We start from the raw sequence: 20,443 nt of genomic DNA, 5'->3' as shown, positions 1-20,443 counted from the left end.
TGGACTAGATGATCTTACAGGTCGTTTCCAACCTTGTGATTCTATGATAAGGTTGGAGAAGATCTCTAAGATCATCTAGTCCAACCGTAGTTGCTAATTACAGCAGCTGAATGCTGCCTAGCCCTTTGGTCACTCCCCCTCCTTCTAGTGGGATGCAGGAGAAAATTGAAACTAAAGAATAGAACTTGTGAATGGTTTTTATTTCAATTTACTAAGAAAAGGAAGAGAGAAATAACAGTAATGATAATATATATACAAAAAAAAAAGTGATGCACAGCGCAATTGCTCACCACATGCCAACTGATGCCCAGCCAGTCCCTGAGCAGCAGCCCTTCTCTCAGCCAACTCCCCTCAATTTGATAGTATTTTGCATGTTGTCATATGGTATGGAGTATCCCTTTGGTCAGTTTAGGTCAACTGTCCTGATTTTATTTTTTCTTTTCCCCCCTTTCCCCTAGCCCCTCACTGGCAGGACAGTATGAGAAGCTGAATCATCCTTGGCTCTGTGCAGCACTGCTTAGCAACAACTAAAACATCGATGTTTTATCAACATTGTTTTTCTCCTAAAGCCAAAACATACCATCATACCAAACACTATGAAGAAAAACAACTCTGCCCCAGCTGAAACTAATATCTACCTCTTTTCCATACCATTTACACCATGCTCAGGTCCCACAGTTTTGCATACATCCTAACTAATTACTATCATCTGTCTTACTTTTTGGTGTATACACACAGATATAGTTCCATGGTCTATTGGCCATCCATGTAAATTGTCTGTGGAGTTCATTTAGTCCTTGACTTGGGGCTCCATCTGTCATAAGTCCTTCGGGGCAGGAGGGATGACTCTCAGTCTTGGGTTACTGCATGCAGAAGCTAGTTCTGGTTTTTGGTTTTTTTGTTTTTTTTTTTAGCTTGCGTAGTTCTTACTGTACTACTGTTAACAACCACAGTAATTATGACATGCAGTATTATGTAGCAATTAACATATTACAACTTAAATTATTGGCTATTCACAACTAGTATCAAATCCCCTTGAGGTACACACCAGATGTGCTTATTTGACTTAACTCTTTGCCCTTCACAGAAATCCATTTAATTTGGAGTATTTTGCTTTGCTGTCAAAGGTGCTGGAACTAAATGGATGAGGTAGGAAGTATTAAGTTAGTTTTAATTAATAGGTGTGCCTAATCATGTGACACGAGGATTGTCTAAGGAGGTGGGAATTAACACTTCATGACATGTTTCTAAATGTCATTCTTAATTGTATCACTAGGATTGCTTAACTGTCTGTGCCAGGTAGGAATGTTATCTTAGCACGTACCAAGGATATAGTAAGAAAATGAACGTGCTGATTCTATTTAGGGAAGGTATTTAAAAACAAAAACAAACAAACAAAAAACCACTTGAATTTTATCTCGTTTTCACAGATGTGGCCCTTGTTTAAGGATAGCCCCAGCTTTCAATGCTCTGAGTAACAAATATCTTCAGGCAATGTTTTTGGAAGTGGATGTGCATCAGTGCCAGGTTGGTATTCCAAAACATATTATCTCTTTTCTAAGAGAAAGACTAGACAATGTAGTGACCGAGCAACTGGAAGGAAAGCTGCTTAGACAGTATAACTGTCCATTTCTGTGTTTGGTGAATGACAGGTAATTGTGTTGTGAAACTCTCCAAAAATATTATATTCACAGAGATGTGAACGAACATTTGGGAAAGTATTCTTGCAGTTAGCACTTGGATATCCTTTGTTTAAACGGTGTGCAGGCAGTTTAGCAGTTCCTGCTGTACGTGCTATTTAGATACACAGTTAAAGATGCCACCAGTATGAATTAAGATTAGCAAATTTTTTCAAACTCTGCAATAATTATTAACTAAAATCATAAGTGCAATAAACTGATGATTAGTGGAACTAGATTCCTCTCAAGTACTACACCACTGTTTTTAACAGACAACAGTGTTGCAGATGAGCTGTTGATTGACTTTAAGGGTCATTAACAAAAATCAACAGTGGTACGTTGAAAGGCAGTTTCTTGAGTTACTGCGAATGATAATGGAGATAAGTGAATATAGAAGTAGCAACACTGCAAAGGACGCTAAACTATGGAAAGCTTTGGAAAAACTACTAAAGGTGCATAACAAATACAGGTAGAAATCAAATGGAAGCCACTTTCTGCAGTGGAAGGCTGCAGCTTTCATGGTGTGTGTGAATGTATCTTTGGAAAGGGAAGGAATGCAGGTGTAAAGAATGCTTGAAATGCAGTAAATGAAGTAATCCTCCTCCTGATGTACTGACAAACCTACTGGTAACACAAAATCCATTGAAAGAATGCCTAAATGTATTAAAGATTAGAAGGATCTGAAGAATTAAAACAAATGAAGTTATCGTCTGACTTGAAGACGCTTGTAAAATAACAAATATTGTTTGCAAACTTGGGGCTGATGTAGCTTGATTAATATTAATGTGTACGTTCTCATCTAGGTGGAATCAGTGTTTGTCTCATTGGTGATAGTCTGTTAGGTAATCCTAGTAACCAATTTATGCATTCTAGGGAACAGCTGCTACCAATAATATATCAGCAACACCAACATTTCTGTTTTTTCGCAACAAAGTACGAATCGACCAATATCAAGGAGCAGATGTTCTAGGGTTAGAAGAAAAAATTAAGCAGCACCTGGAGAATGATCCTGGAAACAACGAAGATACAGATATCCCCAAAGGATATGTATGTGTGTGTGTTTTTTGTTTTTTAAACATTTAGGTAGCTTGAACTGTTCCTTTCTACATGTATTCTGTTGAACTAATACTACTGTAGGCAAAACTACAAGCTCCCCATGGCTTTGGGGGACAAAATTTGAAAGTTAACCGTACTTACTAAATATTTTACAACTCTGTAACGTACATATGTTAAGAAAAATCTCTGCACATAGCCCTTAGCAATTTAAATAATGAATTTCATGGTTGGTGATGAAGATTTTGCTACAGTTGGATGTTATTTCTTTCCTCTTCTTGGGCATCGTGATCTGTGAACAGCTGTGGTGTCCCTGTTCATTGCAGGGGATTTGGACTAGATGGCCTTCAGAGGCCCTTTCCAACTCTAATGATTCTATGATCTTCCTTGGTAAAGGACATTGTTAGACACAGCTGTCCAAAAGTTGTTCTGGTTCTTCTTTAAGAAGTCCTCTCTGTTATTCATGTGGGAGTAGGTTGATTTGTAGTTTATAGGTTTGTTTTTATCTTTCTTGCTCAGTGCTTTTTAAAATAAATGATAAAGAGGATTAAAGAAAAAAAATCTTTGAAGGCAGTTTGCCATGAAAATGGAGTGCCATATGTTCTCAGACAAAATGGTTTTTAAACTTTGCATCTAAATCACATAACTGAAACTGAATTTTAACTTTTTTCTAGCAATTTAAAAAAATCTGTATTCTTGAATAGATATTTTTTTTATCATTGCGTGGTTTATACGCGCATTCCAGAAAAATGAAAACTTGCTAAGGATACTTGAAGTTGAGAAATATTTGGTGCGCTCAGGAAATTATTTCCCTATGTCATGCATGTTTTCTTGTTACCTCAGGGCAACTGTGTGCTTCAAATTACAAGCCTATCTGACAGCTGTCCTAACAAACATGTGAGAACTCTAATGTGACAAAACACTTTACTAGAGCTGTTGTCTTAGGTGGTGTTCTCCAAGCAATCCTTGGTGTAGTATTACTCCTTGAGATTGTCTGTTGTTCTACCAGAAGTATAAACCCAGTTAGGCGAAATATAATTCACCACATAACTAAGTCATGTCACAGTTCAGTGACGTGCGTGTGCATCACTTCACATTAGAAAATCTAAAATCTTCAACTTGGCTGTGATGAGCATCTGTAGAATTCCAAATGATGTGGAATCCAAAACCAAGTATTCTTGGAGACTATTTCAAATTCATAGCTGACTATATCTTATCAGACAAATGTGAGCAGGATGCAAATTCAGCTGGATATTTCTCATTTAGGTAAACTTCAAGGGCAAAGGTCACTTGAATTTCTAGCAGTTCTGATACTTGTTAACTGTTCCACCATATGCATTGGACTTCAGTTTATATGGCACAGGAGGGGATAGGGGAAAGGTAGTAAGTAGTTTCACTTGCAATAACAGTTCCTAGTGTTAAGGGAAGTGGGATTCGGGAAATGAGCTGTATTCTCTAAGCAGCCTGTGTTTGAGTTTAGTTTAGATCGTGAAGCTATAGCCTGAGTTGTAACATGTAGTAACTTTTAAAAGCTAGAATATGGGGCTTTTTCATGAGGGGGTATATTACTCTTTGGGACCTAATATTATGTCTGTAAGAAGAGTGTTTTAGGTTGCCATCCCACAAGTTCCTGTAACTTTCTATTTAAATCCCTGAGGTTTTCTGTGTGGGTTTTGTTTGTTTGTTTACTTCAGTGAAGAATTTCATTCCTGCTACTGTCAGGTGAGTTTATGGCAGATATATACAATCAGCAATTCTACTGTTGGTTTGTTGTTTTTTTTTTTTCCTTTCAGATGGATTTAATGCCATTTATCAATAAAGCTGGCTGTGAATGTCTTAATGAAAGTGATGAGCATGGATTTGATAATTGTTTACGTAAAGATTCTACCTACTTGGAATCAGATTGTGATGAGCAGGTAGAGTAAAATTAAGTAGGATATTTTCAGTGTCTGGTCTGCAAATGTTTTTTGAAGAGTTGGCTTTATATCACTGTGGTAGTGTAGGAGTGGGAGACAGTAGGTGGATGGAAGTAAAATTGGTATACAAAGATCACTGTAGCATTTCCAACTTCCTATGCATTTCTGAGGAAAAATTCCAAGCAGAGTAGCGTTTACTGAGTCTTTAAAGTTACAGACTAGTGCATGTGTGGAATATAAAGAATGTAAATACTTGATTTTATTTTGAAGTTCAGACTTCTACTGAATTATTGTGCTATGTTTGTTTGTTTGTTTTTTAAGAATAAAGAAAACAGTATTTAACAGCAACTTTGTCCTTCACAGCTGCTTATTACTGTTGCTTTTAGTCAACCAGTCAAGCTTTATTCTATGAAACTTCAGGGGCCAGATAATGGTGAGTGAGGTATCTTTAATCATACCCTTGAAACCTGAGCTTTCCCCACGTTTAGTTAAAATTTTGAAAAATGACAATATTGTCCCTAGTTCATTTTACCTTCTGCAAATCCCATAACTTAATTGAATTTTATCAAACTAAAAACATAAATGATCTCTCATTACTATTCTGACCATGTGCGCTGATATCTGGTAGGACACAGATATTCACTCCGTCTGGACGTGGTGTGAGAAGAACATCTATTCAATTCAAAAATTAAGTTTGAGTGTTACTGAAGGGCGTAGCTTAGTTTTGATGTTTAGTTGATTTAAATTGTGAAATTAAAATAGACATAATGTCATACGTGACACAAAAACAATTACTCCTAGAAATTTCATTGGATTTATTATGTGGAATTGTCACTGAAACCTAGGTGAGTAGTGCAACTTCAGATATCCTTCAATATCTGGAGTGGTGGTGTAGGGTGGGCAGATTTGTAGTTCTAGCGTCTTAAGTCCATGCATTCCTTGAGTGGTACCTAGATGCTGCAATAAGCAAGGGCTTCTTGAGCAGCATTTAAAAAAAAAAAATAAATAAAAATGTACTTATGTACCTGAATCCCACTTCTATATCTTAACACAGGGCAAGGTCCAAAGTACGTAAAAATCTTTATCAACCTTCCTCGATCTATGGATTTTGAAGAAGCAGAAACAAGTGAACCAACTCAAGCCCTGGAGCTAACACCAGATGATATTAAAGAAGATGGCATTGTCCAGCTTCGCTATGTTAAATTTCAGAACGTTAACTGTGTAACTGTAAGTAAACCTCTGGTTCTGTGGTCTGCACAGGCTGAAAACTTCATAGGTGTTTAAAGCATTATGATGTTGATTTCACTGCAAATGTTCTTAGTTGTTCTCAACTGATGGCATGCTATATGTTCACACTGAAAGAATTTCTGCAGTATAAGGTGAAGGAAGGCCATGTGTGTGCCATATCTCTGATCCTGTTATGTGAGATAAGGTTCATTTTCACTTCTTCAGGAGCTAGCATAATGCTTAATAGAACTTGCATTTTTACTATCATAACTTCTTGAAAGCAATCTTGTCTGCATTCTGAGAGAGGGGGAAGCAAGAAATGCAGTTTAAAGAAATCCAGTGCACGTGCAGTTTCCCCTACTGTAGGTTGTGGTTTAACCTGACAGCTAGCTAAGCACCACACAGTCATTTGCTCACTTCCCATTTTCCCAGTGAACAGGGGAGAGAACGGGGGAGGGAAGCAACAAAGTAGAACTCATGGATTGAGATAAAGCTACTTACTAAGAGAAAAGAAAGGGGGGTGGGTGGGGGAAAAAGGGCAACGGGACAATTATTTATATATAAAAAACACTTTAGGCCATGATAGTCCACCGTTGCCTCCACTCCCCACTGGACTTTTTCACTGGCCGCATGGGACTATTGAAGGGTGAGTGAGTCTTGCTGGTTACTCCTTGGTTCTCCAGTTGATGAATCAGCTAATGAATGAGAATCAGGGAGTCCCGGTTGGTGCAATATTGCCACTGGTGCACTATTATAGTAGTGATTGGCACCTGCTCTTCTTCTACTCTTAGCAACCCCACAACAGAAGGATCCTCTGAGAGACCAGGCAAGGTAGACAGCTGCTTAATGTCCTCCATCTCTAAGGCAGCTCTACCAAAACCCACCGCTACCTTTTTGGGTCCTTGAAGTACCTTTTCCTAAGGTAATACATACCAAGGTTGCACAGAGCCTCTGGGCCAGTCACAGTGAGGTGCTTTTGCCACTCAATTCCATTTAGGCTCACTTTAGCATCCAATAGATTTCTTGGGATCCCCCTGTCACTCCAGAGATACAGATGGGTTCTGCCCCTTTATAACTTGATGGCATTAGGGTACATTGTGCACCAGTGTCCACTAGAGTCTCATACTCCTGTGGTTCTGATGTGCTAGGCCATTGAATCCACACAGTCCAATAAACCCAATTGTCCCTTTCCTCCGTTCTGGCTGGAGGCAGGGCTGTTCTGGTTATTGTATTAATTACTCATCTCTTGTGTATGAGCACCAGAAAGCTCGCTGTCAGCCTCAGAGATAAGATGGGACCATTATCTGTCTGGAGAACTGCCAGCTGGAAATTGGAGCCACCATTTTCATGGAAGGACCCTCTCTTGTGATTGTTTTCCCCTGCAACTCACATACCTGCGCCTGTAGGGTCAAGGTGGGTTTTCCATCCCACTTCATCACATTCTCTCCATGGTCACACAGGTAAAACCACAGGACGGTACATGGTGTGCACCTGCTATATACTCTCAAGCAGAGGAAAGCTTACTTCTAATGGAAGAACTACTGGTTTGTACAGGTGGAGGAGCCATTAACCAGTTTCTCCACAGCTGAGATACAGGCCTGTAGGGAGGAGGAGAGACTATCTTCATATTGAAGTAGGCTAGCCACTACATCCACTGTTGGTCTTTTGTTATCTTTCCAGTTCACTCCTGCCAGGGTGCTGGTATATGATGACGGTGCATTTCTGTCTGAGTTTCAGCTGGGATGGAATTGTTTTCTTCAGAGTGTCTGGTACGATGCTATGTTTTGGTTCTAGGAGATAAACAATGTTGATAACACACCAATGTTTATAGTTGCTGCTAAGCAGTGTTGTACAGAGCCATGGCCATTCACAGTGAAGGACCCAGGGAGCTGGGAGGGAACAGAATTAGGACAGCTGACTTAAACTGGCCAAAGGGATATTCCATACCATATGACTTCAAGTGGAAGGAGTTTTGAAGGAGGTGGGAGTTGATCTCTCTCTCTCTCTCTCTCTCTCTCTCTCTCCCTCCCCCCTGCTGCTTGGGGGGGTGGTAAGAAATTACTTGTGCATCACTTGTTATATACATTTATATAGAATCATAAGTATTCCCTTTTTCCCCTCTTAGTAAGTTGTCTTATCTCAAGCCACGAGTTCTACTTGAGTTTTTTTGTTGTTTTATTCTCTCCCCCATCCCACTGGGAAGAGGGGGAACGAGCAAAGGACTGTGGTGCTGAGCCATCTGCTGGGTTAAACTACAACAATCTCTGCCACATTGGTCGTGTATATATGTCATCTGGATCTTGGGCGTTGGTATTAATGTCCACATTAATTCCACGTATCATCTCTATCACAGCGAATCCCCTCAAGTACTGAATACCTTTCTCCATGGTGGTTCATATGCCTGGGTTACGTACCAGGTCTTCCTTGAAAGGATATCTTTTCCTCACAGCTGACAAGAGTCATTGCCATAGGGTGAAAGACTGTGTCCCTTTTCCAATTGCTTTGTCAATGCCACTTTCCCTAGAAAGAAATCTCAACTGCTTGGCTACTGTCCCCACCATCCCAGCACCAGAGCAGCTGGCAGTGTGCTTGCCTGGCTGATGACTGTAATCTTTTTGCAAATCTTGCAGCTTACACACCATTAGGAATCTGGTTTCTGTCTCTTCCTCCTCCTCCCATTTTTGTGATGGCTCTGCTCCATCTTCACCACCTTCTTCTGACTTAACAAAGAGAGAAGCTCCTACTAAGTATTCTGACTCTTGTTGACATTTTTTCCTCTTGCTTGTAGAGGCAACTGATACTGGCACTGGTTGGTTCTCTGGTTGAACTGTGGGGCTTGTCCCAGGGATTGGAGTGACCATAGAGCCGATTGTGAGAATTGGGGTGACTGCACAGCCTGTCAGAAGAGTTAGAATATCTGCCTGGCCTATAGCAGTAGTTGGAGCAGACACAGTACCTGTTGAAGGAACTGGAGGTGCTGCAGCGTCTGTCATGGGAGCTGGAGGGCCCATTGCATTGTCATCAGATCCAGAGGTATTCTCTTCCCCGGAGGATGCTGAATAGTACTGAACAGAGCTCAGTAGTCATAGGCCAGGCCCCAGCATGCTGCAGTGATTTGTGCCTCAGTAGGACTGCCAGGACGGCAGCAGACCTTTTCCAAGTATTCTACTAGTTTTTCCTGATTCTTCACCCCCGAACAACTGCAGTTTCAAACCACTGGGGGGTGTCCACCGCTCTAGGCCCCTGACCATACCATCCCACGCTCCCTGCCACTCAGAACTATCCCACCTCGGGGTAGATCTCTGAGTGATATTCCTAAGTGATTGTTTAATCTTAAACATAACCTGGAACACATCCACAACACATAGCAATAGGAACACACTGGTTTGAACATCCCACGGATATTCAAAACTCTCAGGAGCTATTGTAACTACTTGAAGGAAGGAGGAAGAGAGGCTGAAGAACTGTCGGAAAATGTCCTCGCCTGTCTCCCCCATAGCCCATTGTCTCCCTGTCCCCCATAGCCTGTGTCTCCTCCAGGAGAGAAAGCAAAGAGTGCAATTAATAATAGTCTCCATGAATATGGTTCCTGAAGCCCAGAGATGACTGGGAGGCCGAGTACAGATGCCAGATTAGTTTTCTGAGCAGCAATTTTATCATAAAGTAAGGTAAGGCCACGCAGCATAGCAAAATAGAAACCTTAATCCAACCCCCAGAGATGAAAAATAACATAGCAGGGGAAATAAACAGCAAGAGCAAGGTGCTAAACAGTATACTTCCATAAAAAGACTCTCAAGGAGCTCCACAGATAATAACACTATTAGCATGATGACTAGCAATTATCAAACTGCCACAGCAACCCTGTGTTAACATGCTCTGGTCAGATCTGCTGTTATCTCAATTCTTCTTGTCTCGCATTGGGTGAGAAAATGACTTGTGATTTAACCTGACAGGTGACTAAGCACTACACAGTCAGTTGCTCACTCCCTCCTCCCTTCCCAGTAGGATAAAGGGTAGAATTGGAAAAAGAAAGCAAAGTAAAACTTGTGGGTTGAGATTTAAAAAAACAAAAAACAAAACACCTCTTTACTAGTGTAGAAAAAAGGAAGAGGGAATAAAGTTATGACAATTATACATACATGTATATATACATGTATATTTAACGAGTGGGCGGTAAGCAACTGCTTGTACATCAGTGCCCAGCTAGTCTCTGAGCAGCAGCAGGCTGTCCAATGAACCCCCCCCACACCCCTTTTTTTCTCAAACTTACCTTCCACGTGATATTTTATCATATGGAAAATCCCTTTGGCTAGTTTAGGTCAGCTGTCCTGATTCTGTCCCCTCCCAGCTCCTCATGCCCCCAGCCCCCTTGCTGGCAGGACAGTAGGAGAAGCTGAGGAAACTAGAACACCATTGACACTGTACAGAGCTTCTCAGGAACATCTAGAAACATTGGTGTTATCAATGTTGTTTTTCTCCCAAAACCAAAACATGCATTGTGCCAGACAAACAAACAAACACAAACAAACAAAAAAAACCCAAACAAACAAACAAAAAAGAAAGATCCAGGGAGCTACAGGCCAGTCAGTCTCACCTCTGTGCCTGGCAAGATCATAGAGCAGATCCTCCTGAAGGCCCTACTAAGGCACATGGAAAATAAAGACAAGGTGATTGGTGGTAACCAACGTGGTTTCACCAAGAGCAAGTCATGCCTGACAAACTTGGTGGCCTTTTGTGATGGAGTTACAGTGTCAGTGGATAAAGGAAGAGCAACTGATGTCATCTACCTGGACTTGTGCAAAGTGTTTGACACTGTCCCACACAACATCCTGGTCCCCAAATTGGAAAAAAAAAGGATTTGATGGATGGACCACTCACTGGATAAAGAATTGGCTGGACGGCTGCGCTCAGAGAGTTGCGGTCAACGGCTCAGTGTCCAAGTAGAGACCAGTGACGAGTGGTGTTCCTCAGGGATTGGTGTTGGATCCGGTGCTATTTAACATCTTTGTAGGTGACATGGACAGCGGGATCGAGTGCACCCTCAGCAAGTTTGCAGACAACACCAAGCTGAGTGGTGCAGTTGACAAACTAGAGGGGAAGGGACACTATCCAGAGGGACCTGGACAGGCTTGAGAGGTGGACCCATGCCAACCCCATGAAGTTCAGCAAGGCCAAGTGCAAGGTCCTGCACCTGGGTTGGGGCAATCCCAAGCACAGATACAGGTTGGGCAAAGAATGGCTTGAGAGCAGCCCTGAGGAGAAGGATTTGGGGGTGTCGGTTGATGAAAGATTCAACAGGAGCCAGCAATGCCTGCTTGCAGCCCAGAAGGCCAACTGTACCCTGGACTGCATCAAGAGAAGCGTGACCAGCAGGTCGAGGGAGGTGATTCTGCCCCTCTACTCTGCTCTTGTGAGACTCCACCTGGAGTTCTGTGTCCAGTTCTGGAGCCCCCAACACAAGAAGGACATGGAGTTGTTGGAACAGGTCCAGAGGAGGGCCACAAAGACAATCAGAGGGCTAGAGCACCTCCCCTACGAGGACAGGCTGAGAGAGCTAGGGCTCTTCAGCCTGGAGAAGACTCCAGGGGGACCTTATAGCCTTCCAGTACCCGAAGGGGGCCTACAGGAAAGCTGGGGAGGGACTTTTTATAAAGGCATGTAGCAACAGGACAAGGGGAAGTGGTTTTTAACTAGAAGAGGGTATATTTAGACTAGATATTAGGAAGAAGTTCTTTACTGTGAGGGTAGTGAGACACTGGAACATAGTGCCCAGTGAGGTTGTGGATGCCTCCTCCTTGGAAGCATTCAAGGCCAGGCTGGATGGGGCTTTGAGCAACCTAGTCTAAAAGGAGACGTCCCTGCCTATAGCAGAGGGGTTGGAACTAGATGACCTTAAAGGTCCCTTCCAACCCAAACCATTCTATGAAGGGGTCTGAGCTGCTTTGGAAGTGGTACTGAAGCACAGCTCCTTTTGGCACCCTGACTACCTGTGCTAGATGCTCAGAAGGGAACAGCCTCCACCACACATCATACAGTTGACGGGACAGAGAATGAGTTACACCAATCATGCAACAGGGTCAAAAAAAGAAATCTCAGATGGCTAGGAATCTTAGAAGCAATTACGGACTAGTGCTCTGCTTACAAAGAAGCAAAACTGCTTCTGGCAGGTTCTTGTCAACACCAGGTAAAGCGTTTGCAGGTAGACTAATAATCACATACTGAAAGAAGAATGGAACCCACCCAGCTGGCAAAGGGAACCTCTAGCCATACAACACTCCTCCACAAAAAGCAACCAAAGCATTCCATGGCTGGCCCTTATATGAGCCCAGGGTGGCTCCACCCCTTCTGGGCACATGGGGGAGCACAGGTGCAAACAATTTGCCTGTGCTCCCTAGGCCAGCCACACCCCTTCACCAGGTGCTCAATCACCAGTTTAAGCTGTGACCTAGCAGTTCCCCTACAATTGGTTTGAAGGCAAAGATTTTAGAATATCTCTAGAGGGGAAGGAGGCTGACACATGCTGAAATGTCTCCGCTATTATAATAAGCTGTGTGATGGTAGGTCTCCTGTGATGAATGCTTCTAATAAGCATGTAAGTAGTTGTTTATGGCCTATGTTTTAGAATAGTTGGCTACTTTCATGCTCAGCAAACGTTTTACTGATGATTGTTTTAAATGTAATGTAGTTATTTAGTTTAGTTTTCAAAGTCTGTTTCTGTGGACAACCAAACTTATGCTCTCCTGAATTAAATGATGTTTGATTGCATAGATTTATATTCTACAGAGGTGTGCTGTTAAGTACAAGTTACGTATTTGTTCTTTAATCAAATCCCACGTTAGCTTTACGCAGGATAATGTGCAAATACTAGGCAAGTGATAAGCCGATTGCATAGAAGCTGTGCTTGTTTGCACTCTGCTTGTGGGCCCCATAGTAACTTTTTCAAAGTTTCCTAACTAAACCTGGAGTGTATGTTTAAGAACAATAAAAAAGTCATTTTGTCCACCTCGTGATGTTTTAGTATAAGTAACAAAGTAAATGCACTGCATACAAAGTAGTGTACGTAGAGCAATCGCTAATGTAACTTTACAGATTTAGGGTTTATGCTGTAAAACACGTAATCATACAAACTGTAGTAATAAACTACCCTTATCAATGAAGCCCTTAAGACTTCGTATTTAACTTTATTTCAAGTAAGATTCAAATGAACTGTGAACTGTGACTTCTTATATCTTGTTTTTGATTGTTGTGTGGTCTCAGATTGGAAATAGAAGCTGGAGAATTCCAAGCTGTGTGGGTTTTTAATCCAACAGCTGGAAAATAATAGCATTCTACATAATCGTTATTTAAAGTAAGAGAATAATCATGTCTCCCGAGGGTAACAAGGCCTTTATGACTGGAAAAAGCGTTTATTTGGTTAGTTAAAAAATTTGGGGAGTCTAACATGTTATGTATTAGTTTGAGGTGGACTGTTTATCTTAGCTTTTGTGTTTTGGGATTTTTTTAGTTGTTTGTCCAGTCCAATCACGGTGATGAAGAGGCAACAAGAATTACATACTTGACGTTTATTGGAACTCCAGTCCAAGCAACAAATATGAATGACTTCAAGCGAGTGAGTCTTTGTTTCTTCAAAGCACTTATGAATGTTTTAAATCTACCCAAAAATGAGCCAACTGAACAAATACACTCGGTTGTTGTTGTAACTCCGCTACTTAAGGTAGATTTGGCATCCAAAACAAAGCATGTTGCTTTATCTTACAGCTCTTTGGTCTTGCCTTCAAGTTTTTTGTTCTTTAACTGTTTTGGTGGTGGGTTTTTTTCTTGTTTGTTTGTTTGTTTTAAAGAAAACAAGTAAAAACACATACATCAACTACTGAAAACATGAGGGAGTGTCAAGTTATGCATATTCCAGACAGTGTTGTTTCTTAACAGCTGTGAGGTTTGTACCTTAATTTCAAAACTTGTATGCTGCTGGTGTTCAGGAAGCAGGAAAGCAAGCCTCAGTATGAAATTGATTCCTTGTGATTGGCTTGACTTCTGCTTTGGTGATGGATTTCGTGGATTTATTCAATGGGCAATGTTATGTTAAGTTGAGATCCAAAATAACTTGGTCACAAGGTGACAGTTACATTAAACATACCTGTTGGTTTTGTTTTTTTTTTAACAGTAAATGAGGAATCCAACACCTTGTTATGGTATGACTTTAGGCCCGCAAACACTGAACAGTAAAGCATTCTCATTTCTTTTTTGAGAATGTGAAATGGGTTTAAAGGTATTGAAACTTTCTGAAAGAAAGCTGTAAGTAGCTTTAAAATTTAGTATCTTCTAAAAATAAACTGCTTTAAAGCTTACCCTGGTTTACAAAGACAGAGTGCTGTAACACCATCGCCTCCAAACTGAGCAGCCCAAGCAACCACTGACATTGAAAGACTGCAGAATTTATTACGCAAGCCACCTATAACTTCAGAAGGCTAAAAATGCTAACAGCTACCGCACGTCATGTACTTGGAATTTTTAATGTTAAAACTCAATCTTAACTTCTACATTTAAAATGTAATAATGAATAAAAGAAAAGTTTAGCAAGGTTTTGCTGCCTTTTACTGAATAGAGGAAGTCATTGAAAAAGAGGCTCTAATCTACTAAAATTAACTGGATATCAATTTTAGATGTTTCCAATGGCACACCTCTGTTTTACTCGAAACTAGAAATAGGTTAATTCATTTAAAACCCGATTAGATGTTTTTGTTTGTTTGTTTTGTACAGCTCTTTTTGCAAGTACTTGAGATAGCAGGACAGTACCCTGCAGTGAGTTGTGCCATTGCTATTTAACATCCCATGCTTAATCTGCATTACTTCTCTGCTATTTTTGGGAAGAAAATGACACTCTTATGCTGATAGTTTCAATATTTGATCTGTCTCCGTTCCTATTCTCTGTCCACTTTGTAAATGTTTTACTTTCTGAATGTTTATTCTCAAAGAGATACATTCTTTAAACTTGATCATCTAATTGTGTATTTTTTTTTTTTCTTTTTCTCAATTGGTAATTTTGATTGAGGTGAACTTGACGAACAACTCATGGCTTCTGTGGGATGTTACGTGGGTTTGTGACTAGTGGTGAGCCACGTGATGTTTCTTATGATATTTTATATTGCAATAACAAAATACTAGTTTGGTGGATGCAGTGCTCATATGCTGCCTTAGTCTGAAGCTGTAACAACCTTAGTTCCAGTCAGTGTTGGTTAAGGGAGACTTTTTCTAATTTCTATGTACAGTTCAGATTTAAGTACTTAAGGGTGGTCAGGAATCAAACACACTTCTTCACTAGGAGGCAGGTGGAGAAGTGAAGCAGCAACAGATGCAGGCTGCACCAAGAGAGGTTACATCTTGAGGTAAGGGAGAAATAGTTTGACAGTGAGAACAATTAATCCCTGGAGCAGGCTCTTCAGGGCCATGGTGGAATCTATTGCTGTAGTTAAGGGGATTTTTAAGTCTCCCTCAGTTCTAGATGCAGTGAAGAGGGATGGAAGCTGCTATATAGCCTGTAAAATACCACACTGGTTACAATTTTGGTTTGCTTAAAGTTCACACGTGAGTGCCTGCACCACTGAGAAATGTGATTTGTGCCACGTGTTGGAACAGAAGGGGAAAGAAGCACTAGACTATAAGACCTATATCTGCCTTAAACATTAACCCTGTGTAGCGCTGCACTGGTAACAACAGGATATTGAGGAACTGCTCAGAACTACGTTACAGAAGAGCATGTACTGCTAGCTTACGAGGCAGCTAATCCCCCCCCCCCAATTCAAATACTTCACAACACCATACATAACATTCCTATTTTACTTCAGGAACATGTAGTTTAACATTAGGATGTTAAAGTATGTTAACATAACAAATGAGATGTGCAGTCTGGCAGAGTTACAGTGCTCTTAGAAGTTTTAACTCGTCTCCTCCCTTCCAGTGATCCAATCAGCTATGAAAACTTAATATAACGTTGGGCATTAATTATATTTAGGCTTATAGATTAACAGGATGTCTCAATCCAATTATTGGAGGAGATAGTTCAACGTATATATACCCAGAGGAAGATTAAGGCAGCAAACGAGGCCAAATGCTATCCAATTGATTTGTTACAAATTCTAAGCGACTAAGGAATAGCGGGGAAGATAGGGAAGTTAGTGACAGTAAAGAGAGAGGTCCTAGCGAACAGTTTACAGAGCGGGGATAGTCACTACCAGGGATTCTGCGATGTCTCGTTGGTCTGTAGGGAGGCAGCAAGTTGGTCAGCAACGTCTTGTTGACCTGCACGGCTGCAGCTTGGCAGAGAGGGGTACCCATTCTTCCTCAGAACTCTCCATAGCGTCCCTTTGGTTGCCAGGAGCACTTCTGTTTGGTTCATCAGGGCTTGCTTTAGTTGTCAAGGGTATTTATGTTTTGTTTGTCAGGGGCAACAGTATGTCCATAGTACGTGCCCCTCCCGTTGGGTAATCGGCAGTTGATCACACGATTATCACATGGTGGGCTGCTAGGTATGCACATTGACTGCATGGTGGTCCTCTCCTCCGAGATGACCCCCATAAATCAGCTTGAATGTCCAAAAGGAACAACAGCCAAAAGCGGTTTCTCCTGGTTGCCTTGCCCAGCCGCGTATGTTTCTCTTACCGCTGTGCTCATGGTAACCATTTACCCCAAAAGCTTGTTGAGCAGGTTATGTCTTGGATGGGTGCCACTGAACAAGCTTTGAGCCAAAAACCGTTCCAACTTCTTACACAACCCCGTGGCTCAAAGCTTGTTTACACTGTCCCATGGTGGTACTAAGGAGAAAAGCATTGAGGGAAACAAAGGGAAAAGTACACGTACAAATTCTGAATTTGACTTATGCAATGATTGAACACTCAGTGCTTTAGATAATAATTACATAAAACAAAGGATCAATCAAGATAAAAAGACTAGTGCTGCTAATGTGCATAACAGAACTTTCCTTACCCATGGATCGCCAAGAGGCCAGGAAAAGTAATCTAGTACCTAGGCCAACTTCCAGATTCCTTGGGTAATTCAAGTCAGGTTAGCCGCTTCAGCATGTGCCAGACTTTCACGTATAATATGATTACAAGCAATAAACATATCAACGTTAGGATTAATAGGATTCGAGCTGGATGAAGCATGGAACTAAAAATTCCTGTTGCTGTTGGTAGCCATCCAAGAAGTGTTTCCCACCGATACTGTTCTCCATCCTTCTTCACCCTTTCCAGGACATGGTGCATCTCTTTTGTATCATGGTAAACGGTAATTAGAGGGTTTTTTGTCCATTAGCTCAGATGCGTTCTAGCAGTTGGCACGGATATATTCTCAGTGATATTACATAAAGTATTTGCTAATAGCCACGTACACAATGAAGAATCGCGCACACCCAACTGGTGAAGGGGATCTCTGGCTACACAGCACTCCTTCATAGGAAGCAGCCTTGGTCCAAAAGATGCTCTCTCTTTAGTGGCTGGCCCTTATACGAGCCCAGGATGGCTCCACCCCCTTCTGGTCACTTGAGGAGCACAGGTGCAGACAGTTTGCCTCTGTTCCCTGGGCCAGCCACAGCCCTTCACCAGGTGCTCAATCACCAGTTCAAGCCATGACCTAACAATTCCCCTACGCTCCACCCCTTCACAGCATGAACAGTGATTGGGCACATTGGGAGTTGAGCCCCATACATTGCCATTACAATATATACAATCAACAATTCCTGTACAGAATATGTATAAGTTTGTAAATTGATTCACTTCTGTGTGCAGGCTTCATAGTTGTCACAAGATTTATTCAGTACATGTTTCTGGAATGTTGTTTCTTTTTTTTTTTTTTTTCCCCTGATTACTTGCAGAGCTACTGACCCCTCTCTTCTAGTAACTGTCCCCACAGTACAAGTAGGCTAGTAGGCTGCACCACCTCAGCCCTACCTGCACCTCCCGAGGCCACTTTACCTTATAGGCCCCCTGTTGAAGGTCCTCGGGGCAGGGAGCAAAAGATTATTCAGCATCCCAACTTGGGGTTTTGAGCGTATGTCATGTCCCTTAATTTGGATCCTAAGTGGAGAAGCCCAAGTGGTTTGTAATATACACAGGGCACTGGGTCGACCATCTCTGGGTCTTTCATTTAAATCTCTCAGCATCTCATGTAGTTGTTTGGTCCACCCCTGCAGGGACTGGGAGTCAGTCTTCAGAGTGGCCTTTAGAATGCCATTATATTGCTCTATCAGGCCTGTTCCCATTGGATTACAGGGCAGATGGAAATGCCATTTGATGTTATTTTCCTTGGCCCAGTTCTGTACCATTGCACCTGTAAAATGTGTTCTTTGGTCACTCTCAATGACCTGAAGAGTACCATATGCTGACGTCAGCTTGATGAGTGCCTTGATCATAAAATCATAGAATGGTTTGGGTTGGCAGAGACATAGTAGTGATTTTATTGATTGCATCTGTCAGAATGTGGCAACATCCGTCCTGCCATTTTATTGCTAGGAACTGAATTTCCTGTACTGGTCCTTTAACTTTACTTTGCTTAACAGCAAAACCGGCTTGCAGAAGGATTTGGATTATTTGCTCTTCTTTCTCAAAAACTTCCTCTGCTGTATTTCCGCACACAACAATGTCATCAATGTATTGCAGATGTTCAGGAGCTCCACCCTGTTCTAGGGTAGCCTGGATCAGCCCATGGCAAACGGTAGGGCTATGTTTCCACTCCCGGGGCAAATGGTCCCAGGTATTCTGAACACCCCTCCAAGTGAAGGCAAACTGTGGCCTGTGCTCTGAAGCCAAAGGGATGGAAAAGAATGTGTCGATAATGTTAGTTGTGGCATGCCACCTGGCTGCTTTTGTCCCCAGTTCATACTGGAGTTCTAGCATGTCTGGTACAGCTGCACTCAACGGTGGTGTGACTTCCTCCAGGCCGCAATAGTCCACTGTCAGCTTCCACTCTCCACTGTTTTTTTTGCATTGGCCATATGGGGCTGTTGAAGGGTGAGTGAGGTTTTTCTAATCGCTCCCTGGCTCTCCAGTTGGCGGATCATCTTATGGATGGGGAGCAGGGAGTCCTGGTTAGTGCGATATTGCCACCTGTGCACTGTTGTAGTAGCAACCAGCACCTGCTGTTCTACTTGTAGCAAACCCACAACAAATGGGTCTTCTGAAAGGTTGGGTAAGACAGACAGCTGCTTAATATTCTCTGTTTCTAAAGCAGCTATTCCAAAAGCTCATCGATACCCCTTTTGGGTCCTTAAAATAACCCCTCTTAAGATAGTCAATACCAAGGATATATGGAGCCCCTGGGTCAATCACAGTAGGATGCTTTTGCCAGTCTCTCCCAGTGAGGCTTATTTTGGCCTCCAAAATAGTTAATTCTTGAGAACCCCCTGTCACCCCAGAAATGTAGGTGGCTTCTGTCCCTTCATGACTTGATGGCATCAGAGTGCGCTGCGCACCAGTGTCTACCCGAGCCTCATATTTCTGTGGTTCTGATGTGCTAGGCCATTGAATCCACACAGTCCAGTACACTCGATTGTCCCTTTCCTCCCCCTGGCTGGAGGCAGGGCCCCTCTAATTATTGTATCCATCATTTATTTCTTGTAGGTCAATATAAGAACGTTTACAGCATTTGCCATGTTCAGTAGCAACTGGAGCGGCCATTCTCTTGGAGGAGCCCTCATTCGTAGTTGACTTCCTTTGTAACTCTTTTACCCGTGCTTGTAGGGCTGAGGTGGGTTTTCTATCACACCTCCTCATATTCTCTCCGTGATCACGGAGAGAATAAAACCACAGGGTAGTATGCGATTTGGACCCAGTATTATCCCTTGCTTGAGCAAGGGGATGTCTGCCTTTAATAGCGGAGATGCCAGATTGTACAGGTGGGGTTCATCATTTTTGATTGATGTGACCAGTGTTTCCTCAAATCTATCCATTCTTTCTGATATTGCTGAGATGGCTGAGACACAAATTTGTACAGGGGAGGTGAGGTTTTCTTCGAATTCTCAAAAAGTATTAATCCAGTCATGTAATATGGGTCTTCCTTCCTCTCTCCATAGCATTCCTGCTAGTGCACTGGCATACATTGCTGGTGCGGTTTGTGTGAATATCTGCCACATAACTGGCGAACACCTAACTCTTTCAGGATCATGGTCTGGATTTGGATCATCAGGATCAAACATGGGGTCGTATAGCAACTCCACCATGGCTAATTCCTTTAGATACTGGATACCTTTTTCCATAGTGATCTATTTACTTGGATGAGGCATCACATCTCCCTTGAAGGGATATCTTTCCATTACGGCTGTTAAAATTTGTTTCCAGAGGGTGTAAGCTCGATTCCTTTTTTGATATGGTTTTCTGATTTTTGGTTATCGGTATTCCACACCATAACGTCATGTAGTGCAATGGGAGTTAAAGAGTTAATGCTCCAGGTCCGGGTACTCGTCCCAGAAGAGGAGAGCTACTACATTCCCCAGAGGACTGTTCGCTGCTCTGTTGTCATTTCCACTCAGGGGGAACAGATATAAGGACTTGGTAGGTCACCTGATGTCCCTTTTTT

General features: G+C 42.0%; 1 protein-coding gene across 7 annotated transcripts in view; it reads left to right on the top strand.

The window, feature by feature from the left end:
* Positions 1-14,826, top strand: part of LOC100544169 (thioredoxin-like protein 1) — a 17,363-nt gene extending 2,537 nt beyond the window's left edge. Inside the window, exons 2-9 of one of the 7 annotated variants that reach the window (XM_019611857.2) lie at positions 1,431-1,527; positions 2,553-2,726; positions 4,526-4,648; positions 5,012-5,081; positions 5,703-5,875; positions 6,452-6,521; positions 7,139-7,288; positions 13,380-13,477. In XM_019611857.2, the coding sequence (XP_019467402.1) occupies positions 1,431-1,527; positions 2,553-2,726; positions 4,526-4,648; positions 5,012-5,081; positions 5,703-5,875; positions 6,452-6,521; positions 7,139-7,281 (850 nt within the window). In that variant the 3' untranslated portion in view covers positions 7,282-7,288; positions 13,380-13,477. The other 6 variants (XR_002110809.2, XM_010728346.3, XM_019611859.2 and 3 more) reach the window with 6 other exon arrangements.
* Positions 14,827-20,443: the final 5,617 nt, after the last annotated feature.

Source organism: Meleagris gallopavo, unplaced genomic scaffold, assembly GCF_000146605.3.
Source record: "Meleagris gallopavo isolate NT-WF06-2002-E0010 breed Aviagen turkey brand Nicholas breeding stock unplaced genomic scaffold, Turkey_5.1 ChrUn_random_7180001957397, whole genome shotgun sequence".
NCBI lineage: Eukaryota > Metazoa > Chordata > Aves > Galliformes > Phasianidae > Meleagris > Meleagris gallopavo.
This window is presented reverse-complemented; position numbering and strand designations above follow the sequence as displayed.